The following is a 23,633-nucleotide window of genomic DNA, read 5'->3' as shown; positions in this document are numbered from 1 at the left end:
AAAACCCAACTTCACCTTTCCTTGCTTCTTCTTATTTTAAAAATCTACATAGCTCGTGTAGCTTTGTCTCTACTTTTGTTTTTGATCTTTCGAGTCGAAATGAAGAGATAAACACTGTCTGCGCTTTCATTCGCATTGCAAGCTGTTCTTTCAGTTGTAGATAAATGCGTGAGCAGCCAACGTGCTGGTGACAGCTAAACGGTGGTCGAATTGACGAACCTCATCGCAAGAAATGGTGGTTAGTGATTAATCAATGTGCTACTACAGCAATAAATTTTTTTATATGAGTGATTGTATAATGCTTAAATGCCCAGAATGTTAATAAAAAGTACCAACCAGCCAGCATCGTTCGCTTGGGCGCCATGCAACCCAGGGTATCCCCCTCTTATCGAATTACCACTAAAGAACACGATCATTAACCCCAGACTTCAGCTCCCAGGTGACGTTTCGGCAGCACAGCTGTAGAAAAAGGTTCGCTCTCCACTCTGTGGCGCAGGCCTGCAGAGGCCCCAGCGGCTTGCTCGGGGGGACGCGAGGCCGACGGGGGGCGCTCAGACTTCGGAGCTCTCGTATCCCCCGCCTCCGCCGCCGCCCTTGGGCGACTCGACGGGGCTGTGGTCGATGGACTTGATCTCCGGGTGGTTCTCCAGAGGGTTGACGGCCAGCGGCACGATCCGGTCAGCCGTCACGTCGCGCGTGATGTCCCGGCTGTCGTCCGCCGAGTCGGTCAGGTTCTCCACGTCGGCGATGGGAACCTGCGGTCACGTGGAAAGAAAGCGAGTTGAGAACGGTCGCATGAGTGAGAGAGGCCGATACATGGCCGAGGCCGCAGTTTTGAGTGTCGACATCTTCGGAAGCAACGAACTACACACATAGGCTCTATCCACCCTCTGGGTCCCTTAGAGCTATGTGTCGCCTGTCAGTGAACAGTGTCACCCAGGTTGCGTTCGCGGGTGTTCCCAAATTGATAAGCGCTTGGTAACTAAGGTGCTTCTGAAGCTTTTAGACAGCGCAGCCCTCCTCATGCAATGGCAGGCAATGCTATTGTTCTCTAAGTATAGGGTACATGCGAAGCAACAGCCAACGTAATTATTGGGAGGCTAATGCCATTTGAAACTTAAAATGTTCCCTACCCCCCATCACCCCACATCTTACAGTGAAGTTACTGGTCTTCGACTACTAGGGCACTGCCAAGAGTTTTCAGCGCACTTTAAATGCATGTGATTCGACCGCTTTCATGGCCCACAAACTCTCGCGCTTGTCTGTAGGAAGGAACGCGCAGGGGGAACTTTCTATGGGTCTCAAGTAGGGGACGCGGCTGCGCGTGACGACGTTTTCGGGTGGTCACGAGCCAGATACGCAGGCCTTGAAGACTGGCGGCTCACGGTAGTAGTTTTAACGGAGAGCTGTCTACCGGAGGCTGTAAGCAAGTGACAGAAACGCCGTTTACCTTGACCACCTCGTCTTCCTCTTCTTCTTCGCCCACTTCCTCGATGGTGAGGTCGGCTCCGCCCCCACCCACGTAGCCTCCTGTGTAGGCGCTCGGGTTGGTGCCCGGCTGCAGGAGCTGCGTCTCCACGCCTTCCTCCTGCGTATAGGGCACGAAGACCGCTCGCTCACCTCACGCATTTCTCACACATGCCATGAGCCGCACAGGAGAAGGGCTACGTAATGTATATGGCTGGCTGCCGAAAATGGCTGCAAATTTGGGACATATCATGCAGCTTAATGATCTGAATGCTGGAGACGTCGGGAACAGAGGCGAACAATACAGCATACTGAAAAATAAACACGCTTTCCACATTACCTGTTGCTCTGATGGTCTTAACTACTTCGCCTGCGACTACTCAGCGCCTTTCAAGGCGGTCTTTGTACTGCAAGTCTTTATGAAGGTCGGAGAAAATAATAAGACTATGAAATGAAAACCTTTGACACTTCAGATTGTTTATTGCTCATGAAACTTCTAGCTCACTAAACTAAGGACAAATATAATGTGCAGTAAATTTAAATGACGTAAGAAACAGGGGGTGCATAACTGCGCGGCCAATGTCTTCAAAATTTTGGCATAAATAACTTACAGCGATGCATTAGGTATTCTTAATCTAACAGGAAGATGGTTACTCAGTGGTTACTTATTGTTAACAGCCTACAAATCAGTATAGTTACGAGTTAAGTAAACAGAGCGTGCTCCGCAGTTCTAATTAAATTCGCGACTGCGCTAACAGAAATTACATACTGTTGCGAGTTGTTGCATGACTGGACCAGCAACACTGTCGTGCAAGCATGCAGGGAAGCCTGCTATATGGCCAATGAAGTTAATCGGAAGGCTCATCACTGGAGATCGTGGCGTGTGCCAATATACGGTTCCGTCCAAGGGGGCGGAGTAATGCGGGTCTATATAGGGAGAGGCAGCAGTCACCTTGATCTGCTCGCCGTCCTTCTCCTTGTTCTTTTCTTTCTTCTTCTTCTCCTTCTTGGGCTTGGGCTCCTTGGGCTCCTTGGGCTTCTTCTCCTTTTTGGGCTTGGCGGGAGACTTGCACCACACCTCCGCCACGGCCACGGCCACGGCTATCAGCAGGCCGGCCCCCAGGATGACGAACCAGCCGCCAACCTTGGTCACTTCCAGCGGCACTGCCTTCTGCGCAGAACAAGAACCGATAAAACCAGTAAGAGACGCGCGTGGAGGACAGAAGTGGTGGCGAGGTCAGTTTTAGACTATCGTGCTGGTACGTATAGGAGTTCTCGTACTGTAGCTCCAGCTTAAGGCCTCCTTCTAGTCATGTAACACACAGCATCACAAGCTTACGAGTTCAGAAACAGAGGCCGTGATGGTTCTCGAGCACATATGTTGTCCTTAATACAAAAATGACCTCCAGAACTACTGCTTAGCCTGTGACTTGGACGGTGTAGGCAGTTTTTAAGGCCCCGAGAATTTCTCAGCTGTAAACAACCGTCTTCCTCGTATAGATGCCGGTACTTCTTCCTCAAGCACAAACCCATTTTTTTTCTTAGCATGCATTAGGGAACTCAAATGGCCACGAGGAGCTGAGTTGCAACTGCAGCTAGCAGTCTCATTGTTAGGTTAGTTATCTGAAATCGGCTACAAGCTATAGGAGTGCCTGACGATGCAAGACAAAATGCTTGTAGGAAAATTGTTTTCTGTATTGAGGGCAACTTACAAGAGGATGCCGTACGTAGCCAGAAAATAAATGACGCACAGGCGTCAATAGCAAGTTCAGCAATTTGCTCTATCCTGGAAATTCAAAAGAAAGGTACATATACCTGACATTTTACAGACGGGTTTTGCAGTCTCATCTGTTGATCCCTTACTGGCTAAACTTAGATAACTCGCTTGTCTCACAGAAAGCATAATGCCCATTGCTCGATATTAGTCGGTGTTCTGTTATTTAAGAGTAGATTAGGAGACAGCTCACTTGACTTGGCTTTGGGCACTCTTCCTTTCCGAACCACTTCTTGTGCAGAGCAACAAGTTCTTCATCTTCTTGGAGCCTTGCTACAGTGACATCCAGAATTTTTCTGAAAGAGGCGAGTGCAAAGTCGTGGTTGCTTTCAATCACGCTAGAAGAAAGTACTGATAAACGCGAAAACGTCACAGAATTTCTTTAGACAGTTTATAGAATGTCAATAAAGATTGTAGACAATCTATAGAGTATGGTCATCTACTTTTAGTAGACCTTTGTCTACAGAATGTCTTAGAAAATTTTAGATTTATCACCCTACACTTTTAGTAGACTTTTGTCTGTAGGCAGTCTATAGACTTTGAATAGACAGAAGGAAATGTCTATAGAAAGGCAATAGAATCTATAAGAAGTCTATAGAAAGACTAAAGGCAATTTTTATAAGAGAGAAGTAACGCATTTTTTTCACATCATCATAATAAAATATGAGTCCAATGAACGCCACATGGAGGTTAAAGTTCACTCTTAGCTTCAATATAATTATAGCAGGGCAATTCCTCATGTGTGTCACTAAGCACGATTTTGCTCATTTGAGTGATAGCATTTTACTTAGTGTACTGCGTTGTTTTCGCGTGCGACGCTAGGCCGAATGAACAAGATTGCGTTCTAAAATCATTCCCGCACGTAGCCTTTGTTTAGCTTACGTTTAGCGCCGCCGCTGGTGTGACACTAAGTTTCTTAACACATTAGCGTACTCTTCTGCATATTCACACAGCGTCACTACGGAGGGTGAACTTTGTAGATATGTTGAGATAATAAGAAGCAAAAAAAGAAAAAAAAAGCATTGAGGAAAATCTACGCAAGGTGTTACTCACTTGAGTGGAGACTTGTGCGAGACCACGACACCATACCCAGATGGCTGGAAGGTGTCGCCGATTTGGACGAGGTCGCAGGGTGCCTTCTGCGTGGTGTACTGAATCTTCGCAGTGTCCACTATGAAGGCATAGTTTCCTTCTGACTCGCGCACCCTAGTCACGCCTTCTTCATTTGTAGCTGTCATTGTGTTGTTAAAAGAAGCCATGGAGTCCCACATTCTAGCGTAGAAAGAGTCCTTGGTCCGCTGTAAGCAAGGATTTGGAAGCGATTACTTTAGATTATTCAAGCTTCTTTTTTACGAACAGCACTTTGAGCTTTTGGCAGCTTGCAAACTACACAAAGCCCTCACTCAGCCTCCTGCCATGGTTACATCTCTTTGTTGGTTATTTTTTTTCTATTCGTTAAGGCACAGTTCTGGCCATTTGTTTCAGAAGCACGTCACATGCGCACGCAGCCCTAAGAGTTGCTCCTCGATTGAGAGGAGATAGATTTCTTGACTAGAGACATTTAGGACCTGTGATCGCGGTGTTCATTTCAAAGATTTATATCCCACCCACTTTTGTTTACACTCGTAAAGTGTGCGTTGCTGCAGGAATTTTAATAATGGGGAAAAGCAAGGTTGCCGATGCGAAGATGAGGCCGAGATGGGACGCACTAATGAGCGGCAACACGATTAGATTGTGACCATTGGGCAGTGCCTTGTAAAAAAAAAAAAAAAAATGGTCAGACACATCTGGATTTGAGATTTATATGGCTAATGTGGACTGAAACCCACGGACTGCATGGCTCATTAGAAGCTTTTGTATCGTAAAAAAGTTCTACCACGTGGCTGTTGAATACGAGGCATTGCTAAATACGCGAAGAAAAGTACAGTTAAAATAAATTTAACAAGGCAACTAAAGAGAAAAACGCAATACGCACATTTCACAAACAGTGGGTTGAAAATGGTACAACTATGTTACGGTAAACCCTAACACAACCTTAAGATGAAATAACCTCAGGATGTTATTGTGATGAACTTAATCACTCTTCCGATGCAAAAGCTCTTCAGATGGCATGATTAAAATATTATTGATTGTAATGTGAATAGTCATGCTATCGCATACGATGACGACAATTACAGCGTTAGGAGACTTGAGACGGCGTACTTCTCATAAGGAACACGTTTATAGATCTGTCATAAGCCAGGGAGAAAGGAAAGAAAGATCTGTTAAGAGAGTTCTCACCCTAAAAAATTCTTCTGTTGCAGAATCCCTGACGATTCCATACTCCACTTTCTCCTGCATGGCTAGTTCCTTGACATCTTTTACTGGTCCGGAGGGGGCTTTAAAAGGCTGGTTCACCCACAGCTGGGCCGTGTACATTGATAACATCACCAGAACGAAGAACCACCAGCCCAGGCTGATGAGTCGACTGCCAACAGATCTGGAAAGAGGGATGGCGGAGGAAAATAAGACCGAATGTCAAGGCCGCTATCCAGCACCCTGATGGCGAGAAGTTAAATGCACGTAGAAATATTGATAAACAATGCTCCTTGAAAGAATATCTATCTTCACAAGTGTAATGCCGTGATAATCATATTAACGACAGGCAACAGGTGTAGGGTTCACGTACAGATAAATGCTCAAATAGGCAGAACCACTCTTGGAAAAAAAAAAGAAAAAAATGTTAGCACTAATGCTAGCAGGAAGATTTGCTGGGATGCTGAAACGGATTCCCACTACTTTTATTTCCATCTGACTTTGCTGTGTCAGTGATATTCAGCCACATATATAGTAAGAACAGGTTACAAAGAAACCACGAAAATATACACAGGATGTCTTATTTTTTTTAGATGGATATGATGTAACAGCACTTGAGACATGACAAAGGGAACATGACACACACTTGTGCCCCTTTGTCTCGTCTTAATCCTTTCCGCCAACATGTACGAGCCAGTCCGCTTCAGCCCACTTCACATTTTGTTTTAACATTAAGAGATAGTTATTTTAAAAACTATGAGAGGTGCGCCGATGCGGTCTCTGTATATAGACTGTACAGCAAGGAAGGCATTATATACTTGATAGAGGTCAATAATGAGGCCATTAGCTGAAATTCACAATTTCTTCTTATTTTAGGCGGCCCGATTTTTATTGCGGAATAGAAGGCCGTTAACAAAGAAGGTTAACCCAGTTATTAAATTTTCTTTATCAGCAGTGAGTGTGGTTCGAAGCATAGAACATCAAAATTACGCATTTCAAAGCGCGTTGAGTTGGCTTTCTCGCGTTGCATATTTATAAAATGGTGTTGCTGGGCGCAGTATCGTCGCCAAATTCGAATTCTTATAGCTGCTTCTATGTCGTGAAATGCACAAACGGCGTCTGTATTTGCTGCATTAGAAATGGAAGCGACACCGTTCTATGACTGAAATGTGAGAAAGCCCATTTAAAGAGCTTTCAAATGCGCATTTTTTTACGTTCAATATTTCAAACCACGTTGCAAAAACGAAAATTAAAAAACTGAGCTCTCCATCCATGTTGACAGCCTTCATTTTCGGAATAGAATTTTTCCCCTTAAAATTAAAATTTAAAAAAAGGCTATAGGTAGTTTTATGTACTAAATAGCCTAATTAGTACATAAAGCGACTCTTCTGGGGCCTGTGTGTTGTCATTTTTACAGTTTCTGCGCTCCACATTCTGCTTTTAAAGAGTCGCCTCTCCCCATAAAAAGCGAAAAAAAAATCACTCCAAGCCATACAGGAACTTGTTTTGACACGGCTCGAGTATTGCTATTTGCTACAAACAAATTACGAAGCTTAAGCAATGAACTTACATCTTGCGAAATCGTCATCGGTTAGAATGCGGCACAGTGTGAGATAAATGGCCAAAAGAATTTCACACTTGCGCTGTCTCCTCTTCTAAGAAAGTTTAGTTAGTTAAAATATGCATATCTGATACCCAGCGATCGGTTTATATAATATGAATCCATTATGGAGCCTGTATGTAGTTCGATTAGTGAAACGAAAATATTTCGCCATTGTCATGTTCTCCGTCTATCCTTTACATCCTTTAATTGGCGGTGTGGCATTTTTTGATTGAAACAAAAGGGGGGGGGGGCTCTTTTCAGAGTGTTGTCGAGACATGAGAAAGGAGAATTTGGCGGGCAACGTACTTGGGTCTGCAGTTGTTGCACTCCTCGGACATGAAGGCCCCCAGCGCGTACCACAGGCTGTTATAGAAGTGGCTGCATGTTCCGGGCGGCGTACGTGGGGGCGTGGCCACCGCCAGGTTGAGCCGGTTGATGAAGAACAACAGCAGCGCAACGGCGACATAGGCCGACAGCAGGCAGAGCCACACCTCCCACGACAGGGGCCGCAGGAAGCTGAACACGCTGAACACGCTCAGCGGCTCGATGTCGGCCCGCCGCGCCAGCACTGCAAGCCCGGACTTCATGAAGGGCTCGGTGAAGTATACGGCCTGGCTGCGCTCGGCAGTTATGGTCAGGGGCGCCACGGCGATGTCGGCCTCCTGTGGGGGTGGAGCAGCGCCATCCGCTCGATGAGTGCGCCTTCTTCGTGCCTATGTCACTTTCCCACATACAGGGTGTGTATGTAAAGGAGCACGCTTTACAGGAGATATGGCGAATGGTTTGTTTCCAGGGGCATTCTGTGGCTATACAGTGGAAGCTGCGACTGCACGCCGCCAGCTTACAGGCTTGCCTCATGGCTCGCAGGCGCGTGAAGACAACGCTCTCGTGGAAGTCGTCGCCTCGCACTCGTAACTTACACTCCATAGCCCCAAAACGCTGTCTTCTTAAAAATCTTGACTCTAGCTTAAAGTCACAACCATAAATCGGGTCTCGTCTGCGTTCATTTAAAGTCTGCCGCTGTGAGAAATGGGAATTGGTACTGGGTTGGCTCTTTATTAGTTTTTACACTTGTAGCCTCATAACCGACACGATGCGTTTCGCGCCTCACTGAGCCGTGGTCTTTGATTTTAGGGACGCCGTAGTGGAGGACTTCGGATTAATTTCGACTACCCGGGTTTCTTTAAACATGCTATGACATCGTACCGCACACGGGTGCCTTAAGGTTCGCTTCCATCGAAACGCGCCTGACACGGCCAGCATTGAACCCGCGTATTTGGGCTCAGCAGCCGACCGCCCAACAACTGAGCCACCGCGGAGGGCGACATCAAAATACTATAAAGCCTGGAAATAGTAGTACTTGGAAACAAGTATCAGATTTCAGAGAAAAAGCTCAAAGTACGGACGAACACAAGTGTAAAAGTAAGCTTTAATTGGGAAATTCTAAAGATCGTGAGTTGGGCTAGTTGTTGAAGTTTAATCTTTGACAAAAAACAAGCGCGGAAAATGTTAGACAAAGGAAGGAGGTGACAAACTCAACGCCGCGTTTGTGGCCTCTTACCTTTGTAAGTCGTTTTCTGCGCACTTTTTTTTTGCTCAACATTTCATATGGGAGCTGTATGTAATGTTACGCTCATAATGAAGAATTTCGCATTGGTTATCTGCTACTGAAAGGAAAGCAGAGCCAACAGAAAGACCCGTTTACTGTGCTCTTACCTTCCTGAGGATCTCGCCAATGATGCCATTCCATCCAGACTGCGACGACTTGTCCCGTACACCGTACTTGTTGTCTTTGACGAGATGAATGCTGTACTCTCGTCCCATCGAACGCATCAGTTTGACAATGAGATCCTTGCAGTAGCCTTCCAGATTGTCCTCGTCTTCGCTGGTGTCGTTGGCGTTCTTGTACATGAGAAAGGGGGGCTCCTGCGGACGAGAAGTGCAGCTTAATTGTGCTGCATGATCTCCAACTCCGTATTTAGCATTTGGCTTTGCAGAGTACTGTGCAAGGCTCAGCGGCTCTGCGCTTCGATTTGGAAAACGAGGCCTCGATTTTAATTCCTACCTATGGAGGTCTTATTGTTATCCATGAAGACGGCGACATTTCTTTTATACTTACATTTCCATGCAAAGTAAAGAGCCTCCGATGAATGAAATTATTTCTCAGCCCACAACGGCGCCGGCCTTCATGCGTGGTGCGCAGTGGAAACTTGGTACGTAAAACTTCGGCGAATTTGGATCCTGTCACACAGCTACAGACAACTGGCTCACAAATAGGCAACTCGACACAATTCTCAATGACTACTGCGGAAGGCAGCATCTCTATTAACGCGCAAATATAACAACAGCCAGTGAGTGACAGTACATAGGGAGGGGACGAATCCAGTTGCTTGCTATTTTACCTGCTGAATCACTCAGCCATACGATTTTTGTTTTCGCCATGAGTAAGAAACATTCATCTGAAGCTTGTGCCGTGTCTCCTCCCTACCTGTTGTACCTCATTGGCTGCTGTTATATTTGCGCTACGAACCGACTAGCTTATATTGTCACGGAGGCAATATTCAGATCCTGCACCAAATTAACGCGACAGTGTTGAGGGCCCCGTCTCGCAGAAAAGCCGGCGTCGTCGCTGGTACCTTTGGCCGCGAATGAACAATGCACGACAAAACCTTACAGAAGCAACCTAGGGGGCACGTGGGCCGCCTAGGTCACGCGACCTCGTGACGTTATCACAACCTGCCCGCCGTGATAGGTTAATTTAAAGATGGATCACGGGAGGTTGCTCGTGAAGAGCCCCCTGGGTCTCGCAATCCCCACCGGTGGCAACACCGGTCATCGTAGGACCGTGGCACATCGCTTAACTGACGCACCACTGCGCCATCATACCCTTAAAGCGGAGCTTAAGCGCCCCCCCCCCCCCCCCCCCGCGGTCACGTGTTCATCTTCTGCACCTGCTCCGCACTACTTAGCCGTCCGATGTAAACAACAGGGGTAAACGTTGTAAATATTTTCTTTATGTGGCATAACCTTGCTTGATAGTTTAGCGACCCGGTTTGACTGATTCGTTGTACCGCTTACCACAATAGTCGTGACCACAAGTTTCTTCACAGATGGCTCGGCCCAGGTTGGCTGATAGCCTCTAGGATCTGGCTGCTTTATGAAACCGGTTGCTTGGGACCAGTAGCCGATCTACGGGGGCACAAAACGTGATAGCAGTTGGTTAGCACATGAATCCGGAGGAAAAAAAAATCATTGTGATAATGAAGCAAATGCAGCGAGAGCCAAAAGTTTATCAGTAGTAGAGCGAAACACAGAAAAAAAAGAAGAAGGCCGCAATAACGCGAGCTTACGCACATGAATAAGAACTGCTACAATGTCCTTTAGATGAGGTTACTATAATGTACTGAAAAAGTAGTAGGCGCATATGCATACCTGGCCTGCGCTATGTATTTTACTGGGCCATATAGTCCGCTGTGGTTTACGCGACACTTTGCAATGCATGATTTGAGTTTGAAATTTTTTATATGGAAATGTAATCGCATATCTGTTTACTCTGCCTAGTAAGATATTCTGCAAAGAAAAGAAGATGAATTGCAATGAACTCGAGCAAAGCAGTAAGCATAAGGATGAAGGAATTCGAGTCTTTTATAGCTTTGCACAACGGGGGAATGAAAGAGAGAATTTTTTTTTCTGTTTTCTGGCGTAATAGGTATGATAAAGACAAGTAGAAGGAGTACCTTTTGCATCTTTTGCTGTGACGTGAGCTCCATGACGTCAACTGTGTAACCGATTCGCTGTCCTTGCTCGTCGAACATAATCTGGCCAGTGGTGCCGTTGACAGAGGTCTGCGTAAAAGAGAATCGACAGAGATTACTGTGGTACAGCTTCACATTAATTTAAATGAGCAGTGATCGGGAATGCTCTTTCTCCTTGTCGAAAAGGTGACAGCTGCTGTTCCTTATATCTGCCACGCCTATATTTTGTAGATGTTCAAGGTTAGACAGCAGGAATAATTATTTGTGATCAATAGAAATGTAGCTTTCCTAATATGGTCTGACAGGCCTTGAATGATAGGCGCTTGATTACAACAACGATACATGTTTTGTTCTTGCATTAAGTGTCCAGCCAAGAAGTCATGAAAATTAAGAATAAGTAGGAACTGTCCCTCTGTAGGTCTGGAAGGGAGCGCATAATGACTGATTTTCGCAATTTTGCCGGTGATTTCTGTATCGCATGGTTTCAAACAAAGCGACCGGGCCAGTTGTGAGTGGCGGGAACTTCGAAAGTACCAAGCTCAATTAAATTTTGGGAGACTGCCAACACGTGCTTCGCGTATGAAAAGAAAACGAACACAGGGCTGTTGCTACGATCACAGAAAAAACATGGCCGGCAGCTGCGTTTGCTGGGCTAGTCTCATTATGAGGATATTATCTTGTGTCTCTTATGCTGCTGCTACCTTTCACTGCCATACGATGTCTGTCCAAGCGAACTGGACAACACAAATTTGAAAAAGCGCAAAGATTGAGCAAACTTTCCTGGAGAATTTTAGTCCCGTACTAAAATTTGTACTGAATTTATAAAGTCTTGACGCCAGCGATGACTGTTATTGTACGTTGTTCAATTGGCTCTGAAGAAATGAAAACGGAGAAAGATGGTTTACTCTTCTTTTTAACGCCAGTTCGAGCATTAAGCTATTTGAGCCGCTCGAGAACAAGCTCGCGAGGAGAGCTGGTGTCACCTTCTTGAGCAGCTCGGCGATGGTTTGGCCGTGCTTGTAGGGCACGAGAGGCGATCCGTAGCACTGGGAGTTCTGGCCCGAAGTGGCGTCCTGGTAGAGTTCGAGGCCCAGCTCTGGGCGCTCGCGGGACAGCCGCGTCAGCGTGTCGCTCACCACCAGTGTTGCGTCGTACGCCAGGGCTTCTTCCTCCTGGTGGAGAATCAGGACATGACAGTGGAGGCAGAGGGAAATTAGGCATCGAAAGCAGCTCGTCGCGCGGAACTGCTCGTTGGCCAAATGTTTTAGGGGAATCCCCCAAGGTGGAGAAAATATGTAATAAGGGAGTAATTACTCACTGTCATCCTCCCAAGCGCAACCGTACGGCTACAAAGGAAATCTATACAGCTTTCTCAGAAGCATCGTAGTTCAAGACAAATTCGTCCTGGTCCGGGGTTCGAACCCGGGATCACCGCTTCACCGGAGCAGTCGCTCTACCAACTGAGCTAACCGGGGGGTAGGGCGAGATCGAATTGATCAATAACAGCGCTTGGGTGGATGCCAATGAGTAATTACTCGCATATTACAATTTCTTGTTGCTTCTCCCGCCTTCAGAGCTCCCTTGTCGCAACAGGTGTCATTAAAATTATGAACAGCTTGAGTTTTGCCACATGCGATCATGGGCAATCGATTCTCTTGCCTCTACCATAAAGCTTCACAAGCCGTTTCCTTAAAGCTCTGTGGAACAGAAAATGCGCTGATATTAATTACTACCGGTAGCATACCACCTTGGAAGCGATATTTTATGCCACTATGCTGCGATAATCATCCTTATGTTCTGGGGTAGCTAGTATCGCTTCTTGGCGGCAAGCGCACTAAGTTCGTGCTGTACAAAAAATGGTTTACGCCGACCAGAGGTATGGGTCAAAAGATGACGGAGGTTGAACCACGCAGTAAAAAATGCTTCCGTATGGAAGCTGAAACATCCGTCATCTATTGTGCGCCGACAAAATGGTCGGAATTAACCTTTGTCGGTACAAAATGAACCGACCAGACGAGATATTCGTCAAACCTTAGATTTCGTTAAACGTACTGAAGTTTTGAACGTAAGAACATACGAACAGAGAGAGAAAGGAAGAAGCCATGTAACGCAAGTGAACCGGATGCTACTGAACGCTGCAGAGAGGGGACAGTGCTATCAGCAAGAGCTGTCCTGACACGCAACCATACTTGAGCCACAAAGGAAGTAAATGACCAGGAGAGACACGTAATATGGTAACATCGAAGCGAATTCATACGAAATAAAGAAGGGAAATCTTGCTCCAGACGCAACCACATGAGATGCAAGCACTTCAGGTGCAGTGCGGAGCAAGTGCATGCGCTCGATATTCGTTCTGATCGGAAGGAGCAGCAACGTGGTTGGGGCCAGACTCGCTCACCGTGACGCTCTCGGAGGAGCTGTAATAGGAGTCCCTGCTGGCCGATCTGACGGCGCTGTGGTGGCTGCTGGCGTCATCCTGGAGGATCCGCAGCGCCAGCACTTTGCTCTGGTCGTACACCTTGGTGTCCTGCCAGTGCTCGGGAAGCGTCTGCAGAGTGGACAGTTTGCTGAGAATGATGTGGACTGCATGCAAGGCGCAGCGGTCAAAACGGCGCCGGAAGTACATGGAAACTAACAGTGAATTAATAAAATCAGATATATTCGTGTGGAGCAGGGGCTTCTCAGGAGTTCCGTTTAGACTAGACTTCGTTGCCACAGGATTTGTTTGTTTTGGCGAGCAAACTTAGCACAGCTAAGGATTTACAGGGTTCAGTAGCAGATAAATACCACCGGTGCGATGAACGAGGACAAAAATAGAACAGAAACGACAGGACCAGCGTCTGTGTTCTACTTTAGTCCTCATTCGTTGCGCCGTTTTCATTACTTCTTCAAGCATGAACCAACTAGCACGAGCAAGAGTTTTACTTGAATACCACCGGGTCCGGAAATAAGATAGGCGGGCCATGATGTCAACACAATAATACACATCTCGAGCCCTTTTGTTTCCCAGCATCAAGTTAGTAAAAATAAAGGCTTGAAATACGTGAAATGAGGTTAGTGTCTGTCACCATGAGCCAGATTTAAGAGAGAAGACAAGATAACCACTGGTCCTTAAGGGTAGCGGTGTGAATTCCAAGAGAAGGCAAGCGTAGCAGGGGGCGACAGAAAGGTGGGCGGATGAGATTGATACGGTGGCAGCTACTGGCAAAGGACAGGGTTAATTGGAGAGAAATGGGACACGCCTTTGACCTGCAGTGGGCGTAATCAGGTTGGCGGTGATGATGATGGTTATGACGATGATGTTGAAGGCACCGCCTGGGGTGGACATTAACATTGAGTTGCTGAGCATATATCAGTGAAAAAAAGTTGTGTTAAATCTGCGTTATATTATGTTAGTTGGAAGCGTAGTACATTAGGCCACATATATACAATTAAAGCATGACCACGTGGCCACGTGTACTCACGTATCGAGCGTAGAGGAAGGTGTAGTAGGCTCGCCGCTTGCCGTACGCGTACTGGACGATGCGACGCGCTGTCTCCAGACTGCAGTCGAGCAGTATGAACTTGTCCGTGTCCCACTCCTGGTTCTCCCTCTCCTGGAGGAACTCGAAGGCGGCCTTCTCGCCGCGTATCCGGCGCACGTGCTGCACCTCGAGGGGGTAGTCGGCGGGCAGCGCCGCCAGGATCTCCTGCAGCCTGTCCAGGCCTGCCGCACGGGAAGCGCATTGGCGGAGTGGTTATTGCACTGAGGCTCTTGTAACGCGCCCCAAAGGAAACTTCCTTCCCAACTGGAACCCCATCCCATTGACATGTCATAAATTCATTTTATAAATCAGTTCCGTACGAGGTGGGCGTACAGCTTTTGTGAAAAATTTCTGGTACACGGCTACTGTGGTCGAATAGCGAGCGTGAATGCTGCAACCACCAGAGGTTGCTGGTTGTGCGGTACGGCTTTAGGTAGTGAGGGACACTGCCACATTCGCTCTGCGGGGGGCGCTGATACCAGAGGCTTATGATACCAAGTTCGGCATGCACTAGCTTCTTATACGAATAAAGCTGCAACATAGGCTAAGTAACTTTGATAGGCGTCGCTATGCACAATTTCTACTTCGAGAATACAATTACAAACAGAAATGGACGGCACACACACAGACACACGCGAGCAAGCAAAAACCAAGTGTTTGTGCATGTCATTAATTCACCTCAGTACAGAGAGAAGGGAGAAGGCTAGAGAGCGAGCTGAGGGAAGCACACGCGCACCTTCGGCGGCGTCGTAGATGTAGTAGATGCGTGGCCAGCGCAGGCTGTGAACCAGGGCGGCCAGTGGCCCGTGTGCCTGCGGCCTGAGCGTGATGCCGAAGCGCGTGAGGCGCGACGAGGCCGGGCTGCGCGCCGACGAGGCGCTCAACAGCGGCACCTGGAGTCGAGACGAGACGGCCGCCAGCGCCTCGAGCACCGTGCCGCCGTCCGGGGACACGAGCAGTGCTGCGCCCGAGCTCAGCTGACCGCAGGCTGCGGCGGACATAGTGCGAGCGGAATAGATGAGATACAGTACTACACAGCCATTCGCGCGTATAGACATTCGGTGAGAGCACCCATGGAGCGGGGAGAGAAGCTGCGTCATCCCTGTCACAGAGCACTGATACTGCTGTGTAATCTACAGCAGGCGGCAGCGAACCACGCCGTGTAAATGAGGAGACACCCTGCCATGACTGCTTATCTTTCGAGGCAACGCTTGCGTAAATGGACGTCTACGAAACAGGTGGGCACAAGCGCTGCAGTTTACCCGAAAATCATCAGCTCCGGTTTGACTGAGACTTTTATCGTACACTATTAGAAAAAAAAAAGATAGTAAATAGGCAGTAACTCCTGCGGCTACTACCTACCCTTGACCGTTAATTCATGCTTCCTCCTTGCTACCTCACAGGAAGCGGAGGTAGGAAACGCGGCTATTACTAGGCAACGTGCTTTACATAGTATCGGTTTGTATTTTGAATAAAATGTGTTGGATAGGATGCTTTGCTGTTATATTCCAGCATTAAAAGCTGCAAAAGTGCAAATAACATTGCTGCCTGATGTCGCGTCTTTTCGCCCAGGTGGTAATGTTCAGCAACAATTTACTGTAGATCGGACTTACTTATGCAAAAAAGCGAACAAAAGCACCTATTTTGTCCTTTTCTGAAAACTCTCCATAATTCTTTGCGCATTGTTTATGGGCAATAATCTTGGTAGATTAAGTTTCATAGCGAACATCCGCGCGCAAAGTATACACGGTTCGGCACTTCTCCTCTAGCCGAAAACGCGACTTCAACTGTAATTCTTAAGCTTTGAGGCTTACCGCAGCTTGTTACAAAAGCACAGGGCAGCAAAATCACCACGTTTTCGTCTTAACAGCAATACTTATAAACATTTATGGGACAATCAGACGTCTGGTGCTACAATTCTGAGAAAGCCATTTGATTTATGCTCTCTGGTTACTTTGATGCTTTGACCCTAATTAATGCTTTTAGTCTAAACCAAGGGTTTGCACCCGCGACAGAATTTTTTCTGTTGGGTGAAGGTTGGTTGGAGAGGAAGGTGCCGGGTGGTGCTAGGCGGGTGGTCAGCCCCCTATCTAGGAGGGTGGAGAGGAGGGGGGGGGGGGGGGGTGGATGGTGGGTGATGCTTCTGGAGGGCTTTCCAACTCTGTCTTTGTATTCGACTTCGAAGTCGCTTTATAATGCGATTTCGAAGAAACACTTTGTTTCATGGTATACACCGAAGATATCAGCTCTGCATTCGAAATTTCATTGTTGCGCAAATATTGCATTAGATGAGAAATATCATTTACGCAGATGGTGTAACAACGTCGGCAGTAATGTTCGGCTGAGTTCATTTCTATACTTTCTCAGAGTGCAGCGCGGATTTGAGGGAATGGTGGAACTACGAATCTATGTTTGGTGGACAGATATGAGCCCAAAGTTGCGATTTGTGCGGTCTTTCATGATGTAAGATGATAAGAGCCTTTGGTACAATCTTTTTATTTTTATAAACGCGTAAAAATTTCACGTGTTCAAGCAAACATGACGATTTATTTATTTAGAGCATACTGCAGTCCCAGTGAAGGGCCCTGGCAGGAGGGGCATCATGATAACAACTACAAAACAAAAAGTACAAAGCAAGATACGTAAAAGAACAGCAATTCAATGAACGAGATGTTCTAAGGCATCAATGTCAACGAGTAATGACAATGCTAGCCGATGGTTATGGTGGACAGCACAGTACCGTCGTTTGTGACGTTGAATGTGTCGTTGTCGAACACTCTGGTTGTTAGTGGGGTGATCTTGTAGCGGTCTCCAGGGGCGCGTTGGTTGGTGTACTCGATGACGTCACGAAACGCCGTGACGACACGGTGGGGCTGATTAACTCCCATGACCAGTCCTGCGAGAGCAGAAAACACACTCGTACTTGTTTCGCACAGCCAAGCAATGTCCTCAGATGCTTTTTGATACAATGACTAATTGCGCTGTGTAAAAGCGGATTTGCAGAAAACTTATCCTGAATTGCTTAATTAATTAATCAAGTTGGAACTGCTGCCAAGCACTATACCAAACAGTATCACCCTAAACTGCGCTACAATACACAAAATGCGCTTTATACGTACATACGAGAACCTTGGTCAAATGTCTGGGGGGGAGCTTAATCGAACTAAAACACATCCTGGTCTTTCGCTGCGAATCACGCACTGCTGAACGTAGCATCAGAATCAACGGTTATTATTGTGAACTCGACTTTACCGAATGGATAGAAAAACTTCATTAAAAACGATGGAGCACTAAGCTCAGGATGTCCCACACCAGAGTCTCCAAGGACAGCTTGTCCATCAGCAGCTCCACGTGTAACCATTAGATACAATTTGTCGTTCCGTGCATGACTTCTCGGTTGTACATCGCTGATTGCTGCCACAAACGCGTTAGGGCATCAACAGATAGAAAAGCTGCTATTCTGTTAGCGGTTCTCAAAGGCTTTACCTGGTGTAAAAAAAAAAAAACGCCTTGCAGTTTACTCGAACGTCGTTTGGCGTCATTACGACAACTCAGAAGTGCAACGCTTCAAACCTCGTTCTTTCCTTCGCGGTTTTCGCGCTCTTCACACGCCACCTGCCAGCGGTGGCAGGTGAAGAGTTGCGCTCAAATTTCGCACCACTGGTTATCGTAATCATCTTTCAGTTTTTCTCCTTTTCGGTTTGATGACTAGATTCTTACCTTGTGAAGTAGACTTCATCATAACTATATATTTTATCAATTTTGACTCGGTTTGTTTTGTTGCCTTTCTAGGGCCATACTGCAGGGCAAGGCAATCTTTGTTTTTCAAATTTTTGAATTTTATATTTCTTGCATGAAATTTCCTTATCCCTCTATATATCTCAAGACACACTGCTTGACAAAAATTCAAAATAAAAATGACTGCTTTGCGAGAAAAATACTCTAAGAATATCTTGATCTCCAGAACACCAGTAGAAACGGACTGAATGTTGATCTAGCCTCATGGCACATTTTCTTAACTCTGCAGACGTTTTAGATGATTCAGAGGAAAAATATGCAGCTGAATTTTCTTAATGTTTCAAGATTTTTATTTTGAAAAGTGTAAGAGTTGCTTCATTGGGGATTGCGCAGGTGGATTGTACAGCAAGGGATACATTATGTACATGATTTGGATCAATACTTCGACGAATAAATAACTGAAATAACTAATCAAGCTTTTTATTTTTGAGTTTAGGGGAAAAGTTAAATTGCTAAATTGAAGACCATTGACATCAAAATTGAGCCCTCTTTTTTTAAGTTTTCAAGTTGGCAATTTGGTTCGAAACACTTAACATCAAAAACACGCATTTGAAAGCTCGTTGAGTTGGTTTCCCGCATTAATAATTTATAAAGTAGCGTCGCTGACATTTATTTATGCATCAAATACAGGCACCGCTTTTGTATCTGATGACGATACTAAAGAGGTTAACTAGACTTCGGCAACGATACTATGCGCAGCAACGCCATTTTATAAATGTGTAATGCGGGAAAGCGAACTCGAAGACGTTTCAAATGCATATTTTCGACGTTCGACATTTCAAAGCACATTGCCAATTATGAAAATTTAAAAAAGAGGCTCACATTCGATTTTAGCGGCCTTAAAGTTCGCAACATGATCTTGCCCAAAAAATCTGACATAAAAAAAAGCTAACTAGTTATTTGAGCTCATTTTTCGCGGCATTATTGAGCCCTATCACGTACGTAATCTCCGCCTTTCTGTACAATCCACCTGCACAGATCGCACCGACACATCTCTCGTAGATTTAAAAGTAAAAATTTGGAAACGTTAAAAGAAATCTCTGATATATTACAAACTGTTTTCTGGAGTTAAAAGAGTGAAATTTTATGGGAGTAGTCATAAAATTATCTCATACAAAAATTTCCTACAAATGAAATTTCGTACAAGTAATCAATAAAAAATTCTTACTGAAAGCCGCGTACCCCCTTAAGCTAACTGCGTACGCAGATGGTTACCTTCAATGACAAAATACTTCCAGGATGATGTTGAAATAACTGAATGCTTTTTGTTTTTGAGAGAAAACGGAAGAGAAAAAAATAATCTGTTGTCATCTTATTATGAAAACACCTGATCTTGCCTTGCTGACGTTCTCGACGTTTTGCTTGCTTTGTTGAAGCAGTCGTCTTCCTTTTGGACATTATCTGTACTGATTTTGCATTTTGTTGCAAACAGAAAACTGCTTGACAATTCTCTAGCTTATCGCCAAATAAAAAAAGTTTAAGGATACTAAGATCAATTCATTGTGCTGCTTTCTGCTCTTTAATGCATTTCTTATAGGAAAGTAATACTTCTTCTGCTACACCCCAAGGACTAGCATCTTGAATGTCACTAAAAAATAAGTCAAAAATAAGCCAGAGGCGATGCGTATTAAATAAACATAAGTTTCCTGTCTTTTTTTTCTCTCTTGAGGGTTACAGTCGCCAGGCGGTTGTAGAACTCTCCAGGAATTGCAAGTGCTGGAACTGCGTCTTTGAACTGCCCTGTGGAGCTTTAAACGAAAACAAGGAAGTGTTCTTGGGGCATGAGGTCCCAGCTTTTAGTCCGTCCGTGCAAGTTTTGCCAGAGGTTTGGTTGACACGATTTAAAGAGGAACATCTCTTTTTTGACGTGCTCCTTGAGTCTTCAGGGGGTATTCTTTGAAAACTGAATCTTACATGTTTATGGGGTAGAAGAGAAAGACTGTGGGATTGATGGAGGCATGGCTGGAAGGTTAGCCAATAGAAAGTTCCGATGAAAAATGAGTGTTTGTTTGTGAATGCAACGCCAAACGAAAATAAATAAAGTAGAAAGAAGTCATTCAACGCTCCTGACTCGGCGAAGAGGCCACGCTACTTAATTCTTGTGACCGACGCATAAAAAAAAATTGATTTAGCTGATGAAGTTACCTGTAACAGTCCTGACAAACGCGTGGAGTTCAGTGTTCCTCTCGAATTCTCCTGGACTGCTTCATTTCACCGGAGCTGGAGTAAATTACTTATCGTCGGTTCTTCCTGGATTATGTCCGCTGGCAGGTATAGATTAATTGCGATACTGGATGTTGAGAATCAACCACTTCCATTTACTTTTTTTACTTATGTGCGGAAAATTAAAGAAGGCACAAAGTTTCATAGAAGCGCAAGACCACTGACAAAAATTACGAACAGAAATTTCAGTATGCGCAAGTCCGACAAAATATAGAGCTGCATGTCAACTCCATGTAGGAGTCGATGAAATAATTTCCTGACATCTACGCAAATCCTCTACTGAAGGGCATAAAATATGCCACGACTGTAAATATCCCCTCAACACGGCAAGACATTTCTCCGCTACTTATTTTAGCGCTCGCAGGAAAGATTCCTGAAATGCAGCGGTTAGGTTAAAAAAAAAATTTCTCACTGTAGTGGTTAAGTGTCTAGTTTTCAATGAATGAATGAACGAATGAACGAATGAATGAATGAATGAATGAATGAATGAATGAATGAATGAATGAATGAATGAATGAATGAATGAATGAATGAATGAATGAAAGTGGCCGAGCGAGAACGAACGAAATTAGAACACCCCTGAAATAGGAAAAGAAAGCGATCACCCTGAATATTCGGCAGCCATGCTCCTGGGAGAGCTTGTGCTTGAAATACCCGACCCAAACTGCAGCGCAACGCAAGCGCTTAAGCAAGGCCGCTTTGCAATTTCACCGCACCGTGAACACACTTGGGGTTTCCTCGACGTACGCAGGTGAATCGAAGAGCGCTAGCTGAGCGAGTCTATACCGTCGATATAGAGAGCCGCTTCAGCGGCGGCTCTTTTTCTGAGGAGGCTCGCGCGGTCCCTGACCCCGGGTCGAAAGGAGCGCTTCTTTCTGCTTCGTTGGCGAGCAGCGCCACCGCACGGCTTGGCGCCGGCCTCCGTGTGGGCTCACGAGAGAGGCGGCCAGTGAAGAAGCCGGCCGCGAGTGCCGTGGAACTTGCACGGAATCAACATCACTCTCCCTAGCAAAAACGAGGAACAGAGAGTGGTGCTGGAGACAAAACCATTCGTTTTAAGCAGTGTGCTTCGACGCTCATGGATTAGTTGGCTCCAGATGTCTATGTAGCAATAAATCTTGCAGTTTCTCTGAAGGTGTACGTATGTACAATGGCAGCTGCCCTACCGTACCACACACAGCGGAGCTCCAAACTTGGAAAACAAAAAACCTGCTCCCGGGCACATTTATCGCGAGAAAAAAACGCCTCGGTCAAGTGTAGGCTACTTATAAACGCATATTGAGTTTTTTTTTTTATCGGTTCATTATGATCAGGCCATGTCTAAGCTAACGGCATCGCAGAACTTGCGTCCCAGATCTAATGCTTGTCACTGAATGAATAAAGTTGAACTTTTGTAAAAGCTTCCATCGGCTGGCGTTACCATTAAGAGGTGTTAAAGTGTGGTTTTAAAACTGGCTGCTTATAAAATGAGCTTGGGCTGAGTATCGTGCAGCCTCTGACTCCTACGGTACGTCGGAAGACATGAGCTATTTCTGATAATCCCAAACAACAGCGCAATGCAAGCCTATGGGCATGAACAGATCTCTAAAAAGATAAGCTATGTCTAAAACTCCTAACAAGGAGTTTCAAGTATTAGCGATAGCTGGAAGCATAGCAGTTTCGCTTGAAAGGCATCATATTCCCCCCGGACTGCCTTAGTTAAAGCGGCTTTCTGCATAATATCTCGTAAATTTTCTGCCGTTTTGCTGACAAAGCGTAAATTTTAAAATGGTGTTTATGACTAAGCAAGACTGAGGCTTCAGGAAATTTGTACTTTCGTTAACGTGTCCGGTGGCTGTGCTTGTTTCCATACTTAGCTGCCATAGACTCAGCTGTTTTTAGAGTTATTTCAAACAATGCACAGCGAGTACTGGCATTTTTCAAAGACGAGACCGTTTCGCACAGTATCCCATATACTTGTACATAGCCCTCCCGCAGCGCGTTGCTGGGTGCGTTGGCGACATTCTCCGCCGCCTTCAGTGCTCAATATACCTTGGTGATGCGGAAGTGGTAAAGCATAATTCCTCCTAAGTGCGTGCAGAATGTGATGTTCCGAAACCCAGGCCATTAATTGCACCAAATAGCTCTTACGTTTATTGTTATTCTCAATTCGTGCAATACCGGGCACTGTACTGCACATTTAGTAGGCATTAAGCACACAGCGTTCTTCAGCCGGCACACGAGCGAAGTTTCTTACCTATCTTCAGCGCCTCTGCGCCGTGGTGCTCCGAGGACAGGTGTAACGCCAGCAACACGAAGACGACCGGCACCCACGACTTGGCCGACCAGCGGCGGGCTCGGGGAGAGCCGCAGCATCCCATGTCTGCCAACGTGACGACCGCACACACGGTGGGTGCTAGCGACGAGCACGCCGAGAGCGTTCTTCCCTTCGCGGCACCGGGCACCCACCCACACACTCGCACGCGCACACGCTCACACACCGCACAACTGCTCTTCCCGCGACCAGGAGGAGGATGCCGAAGAGCGCACCGGGTCGACCGCCGTCACCGAGCAGCCACCGGCGGCCGGCTCAGCAGCGTGGAGTCTCCTCCCATGTCCGACGAAGGCAGCGCGGCGCGCGCGCACCAGGTCCGCCACGAGCACACTCCGCCGGCACGGCTGGGCGGCCCGTCTTTCCCCTTCACCCCTGTTCTCTGTCCCTAAGCTTCACCACGAATCGCTCGAACCGCACCGACGGCGACTTCTTCCAAACACGGAGGAGGTTCACGTCCAGCCAAACGCCGCTCGGGCGGGATCCCAGGACGACGACAGGCCGGGACGACGCACGGAAGCGCACCGCGAAATCCCAGTAGCGCTCGGGCTCGCTTCAGTGGCGTCCGCCGCGGCGAACTGGGGAGACGACGGCCGCCATTGCGGGAACCTCCAACTGTTCGTGGGTGTGGCTGAAGGGAGAGCGAGGCTTCCCTATTCGGGAGGAGAAAAAAATTGGGAGAGAGTGAGAAGGGGAGGGTGGCGGTCCCGAAAGGGCGAGTTGTAGGGAGAGGGGGCGTGCCGGAGCAATATGGCGCCGGCGGCTTGGCGGCGGCGGCACGCTTCTGCCACTGAACTGCAGTCGCGCGACGGGCCCGGCTAGCGATTGGGTTGCTCTTTCCCTAATGCAGGCCCGCTCAACAAGCGCAGCCGCTCTGACGCGA

The 23,633-nt window shown here is 46.6% G+C and overlaps 1 protein-coding gene across 1 annotated transcript; it reads right to left on the bottom strand.

The window, feature by feature from the left end:
- Positions 1 to 417: 417 nt before the first annotated feature.
- LOC149372562 (glutamate receptor 3-like) lies at positions 418 to 23,358 on the bottom strand. Its single transcript, XM_089586662.1, has 16 exons — positions 22,676 to 23,358; positions 17,159 to 17,314; positions 15,155 to 15,406; positions 14,359 to 14,600; positions 13,293 to 13,442; positions 11,878 to 12,066; positions 10,877 to 10,984; positions 10,218 to 10,328; positions 8,856 to 9,065; positions 7,446 to 7,801; positions 5,522 to 5,720; positions 4,295 to 4,539; positions 3,435 to 3,537; positions 2,420 to 2,638; positions 1,451 to 1,588; positions 418 to 755 (listed from the first exon to the last, which is right to left on the bottom strand). Exons 1-16 carry the CDS (start codon positions 22,797 to 22,799, stop codon positions 552 to 554), a joined length of 3,006 nt encoding a protein of 1,001 aa, XP_089442788.1. The 5' UTR covers positions 22,800 to 23,358; the 3' UTR covers positions 418 to 551.
- Positions 23,359 to 23,633: the final 275 nt, after the last annotated feature.

The sequence above is a fragment of the Amblyomma mixtum genome, chromosome 1 (genome assembly GCF_055824585.1).
Source record: "Amblyomma mixtum isolate Tamu chromosome 1, ASM5582458v1, whole genome shotgun sequence".
NCBI lineage: Eukaryota > Metazoa > Arthropoda > Arachnida > Ixodida > Ixodidae > Amblyomma > Amblyomma mixtum.
The sequence above is the reverse complement of the archived record's forward strand: the minus strand, read 5'-3'. Positions and strand labels throughout refer to the sequence as shown.

Excerpts from the sequence above, each read along its gene's own strand:
- LOC149372562 (XM_089586662.1), bottom strand. The coding sequence starts at position 22,799 with ATGGGATGCTGCGGCTCTCCCCGAGCCCGCCGCTGGTCGGCCAAGTCG. Across the intron at positions 14,601-15,154 it reads CATCTACGACGCCGCCGAAG|GCCTGGACAGGCTGCAGGAG; the intron begins GTGCGCGTGTGC and ends CCCGTGCGGCAG. Across the intron at positions 4,540-5,521 it reads CAACAGAAGAATTTTTTAGG|CGGACCAAGGACTCTTTCTA; the intron begins GTGAGAACTCTC and ends CCTTGCTTACAG.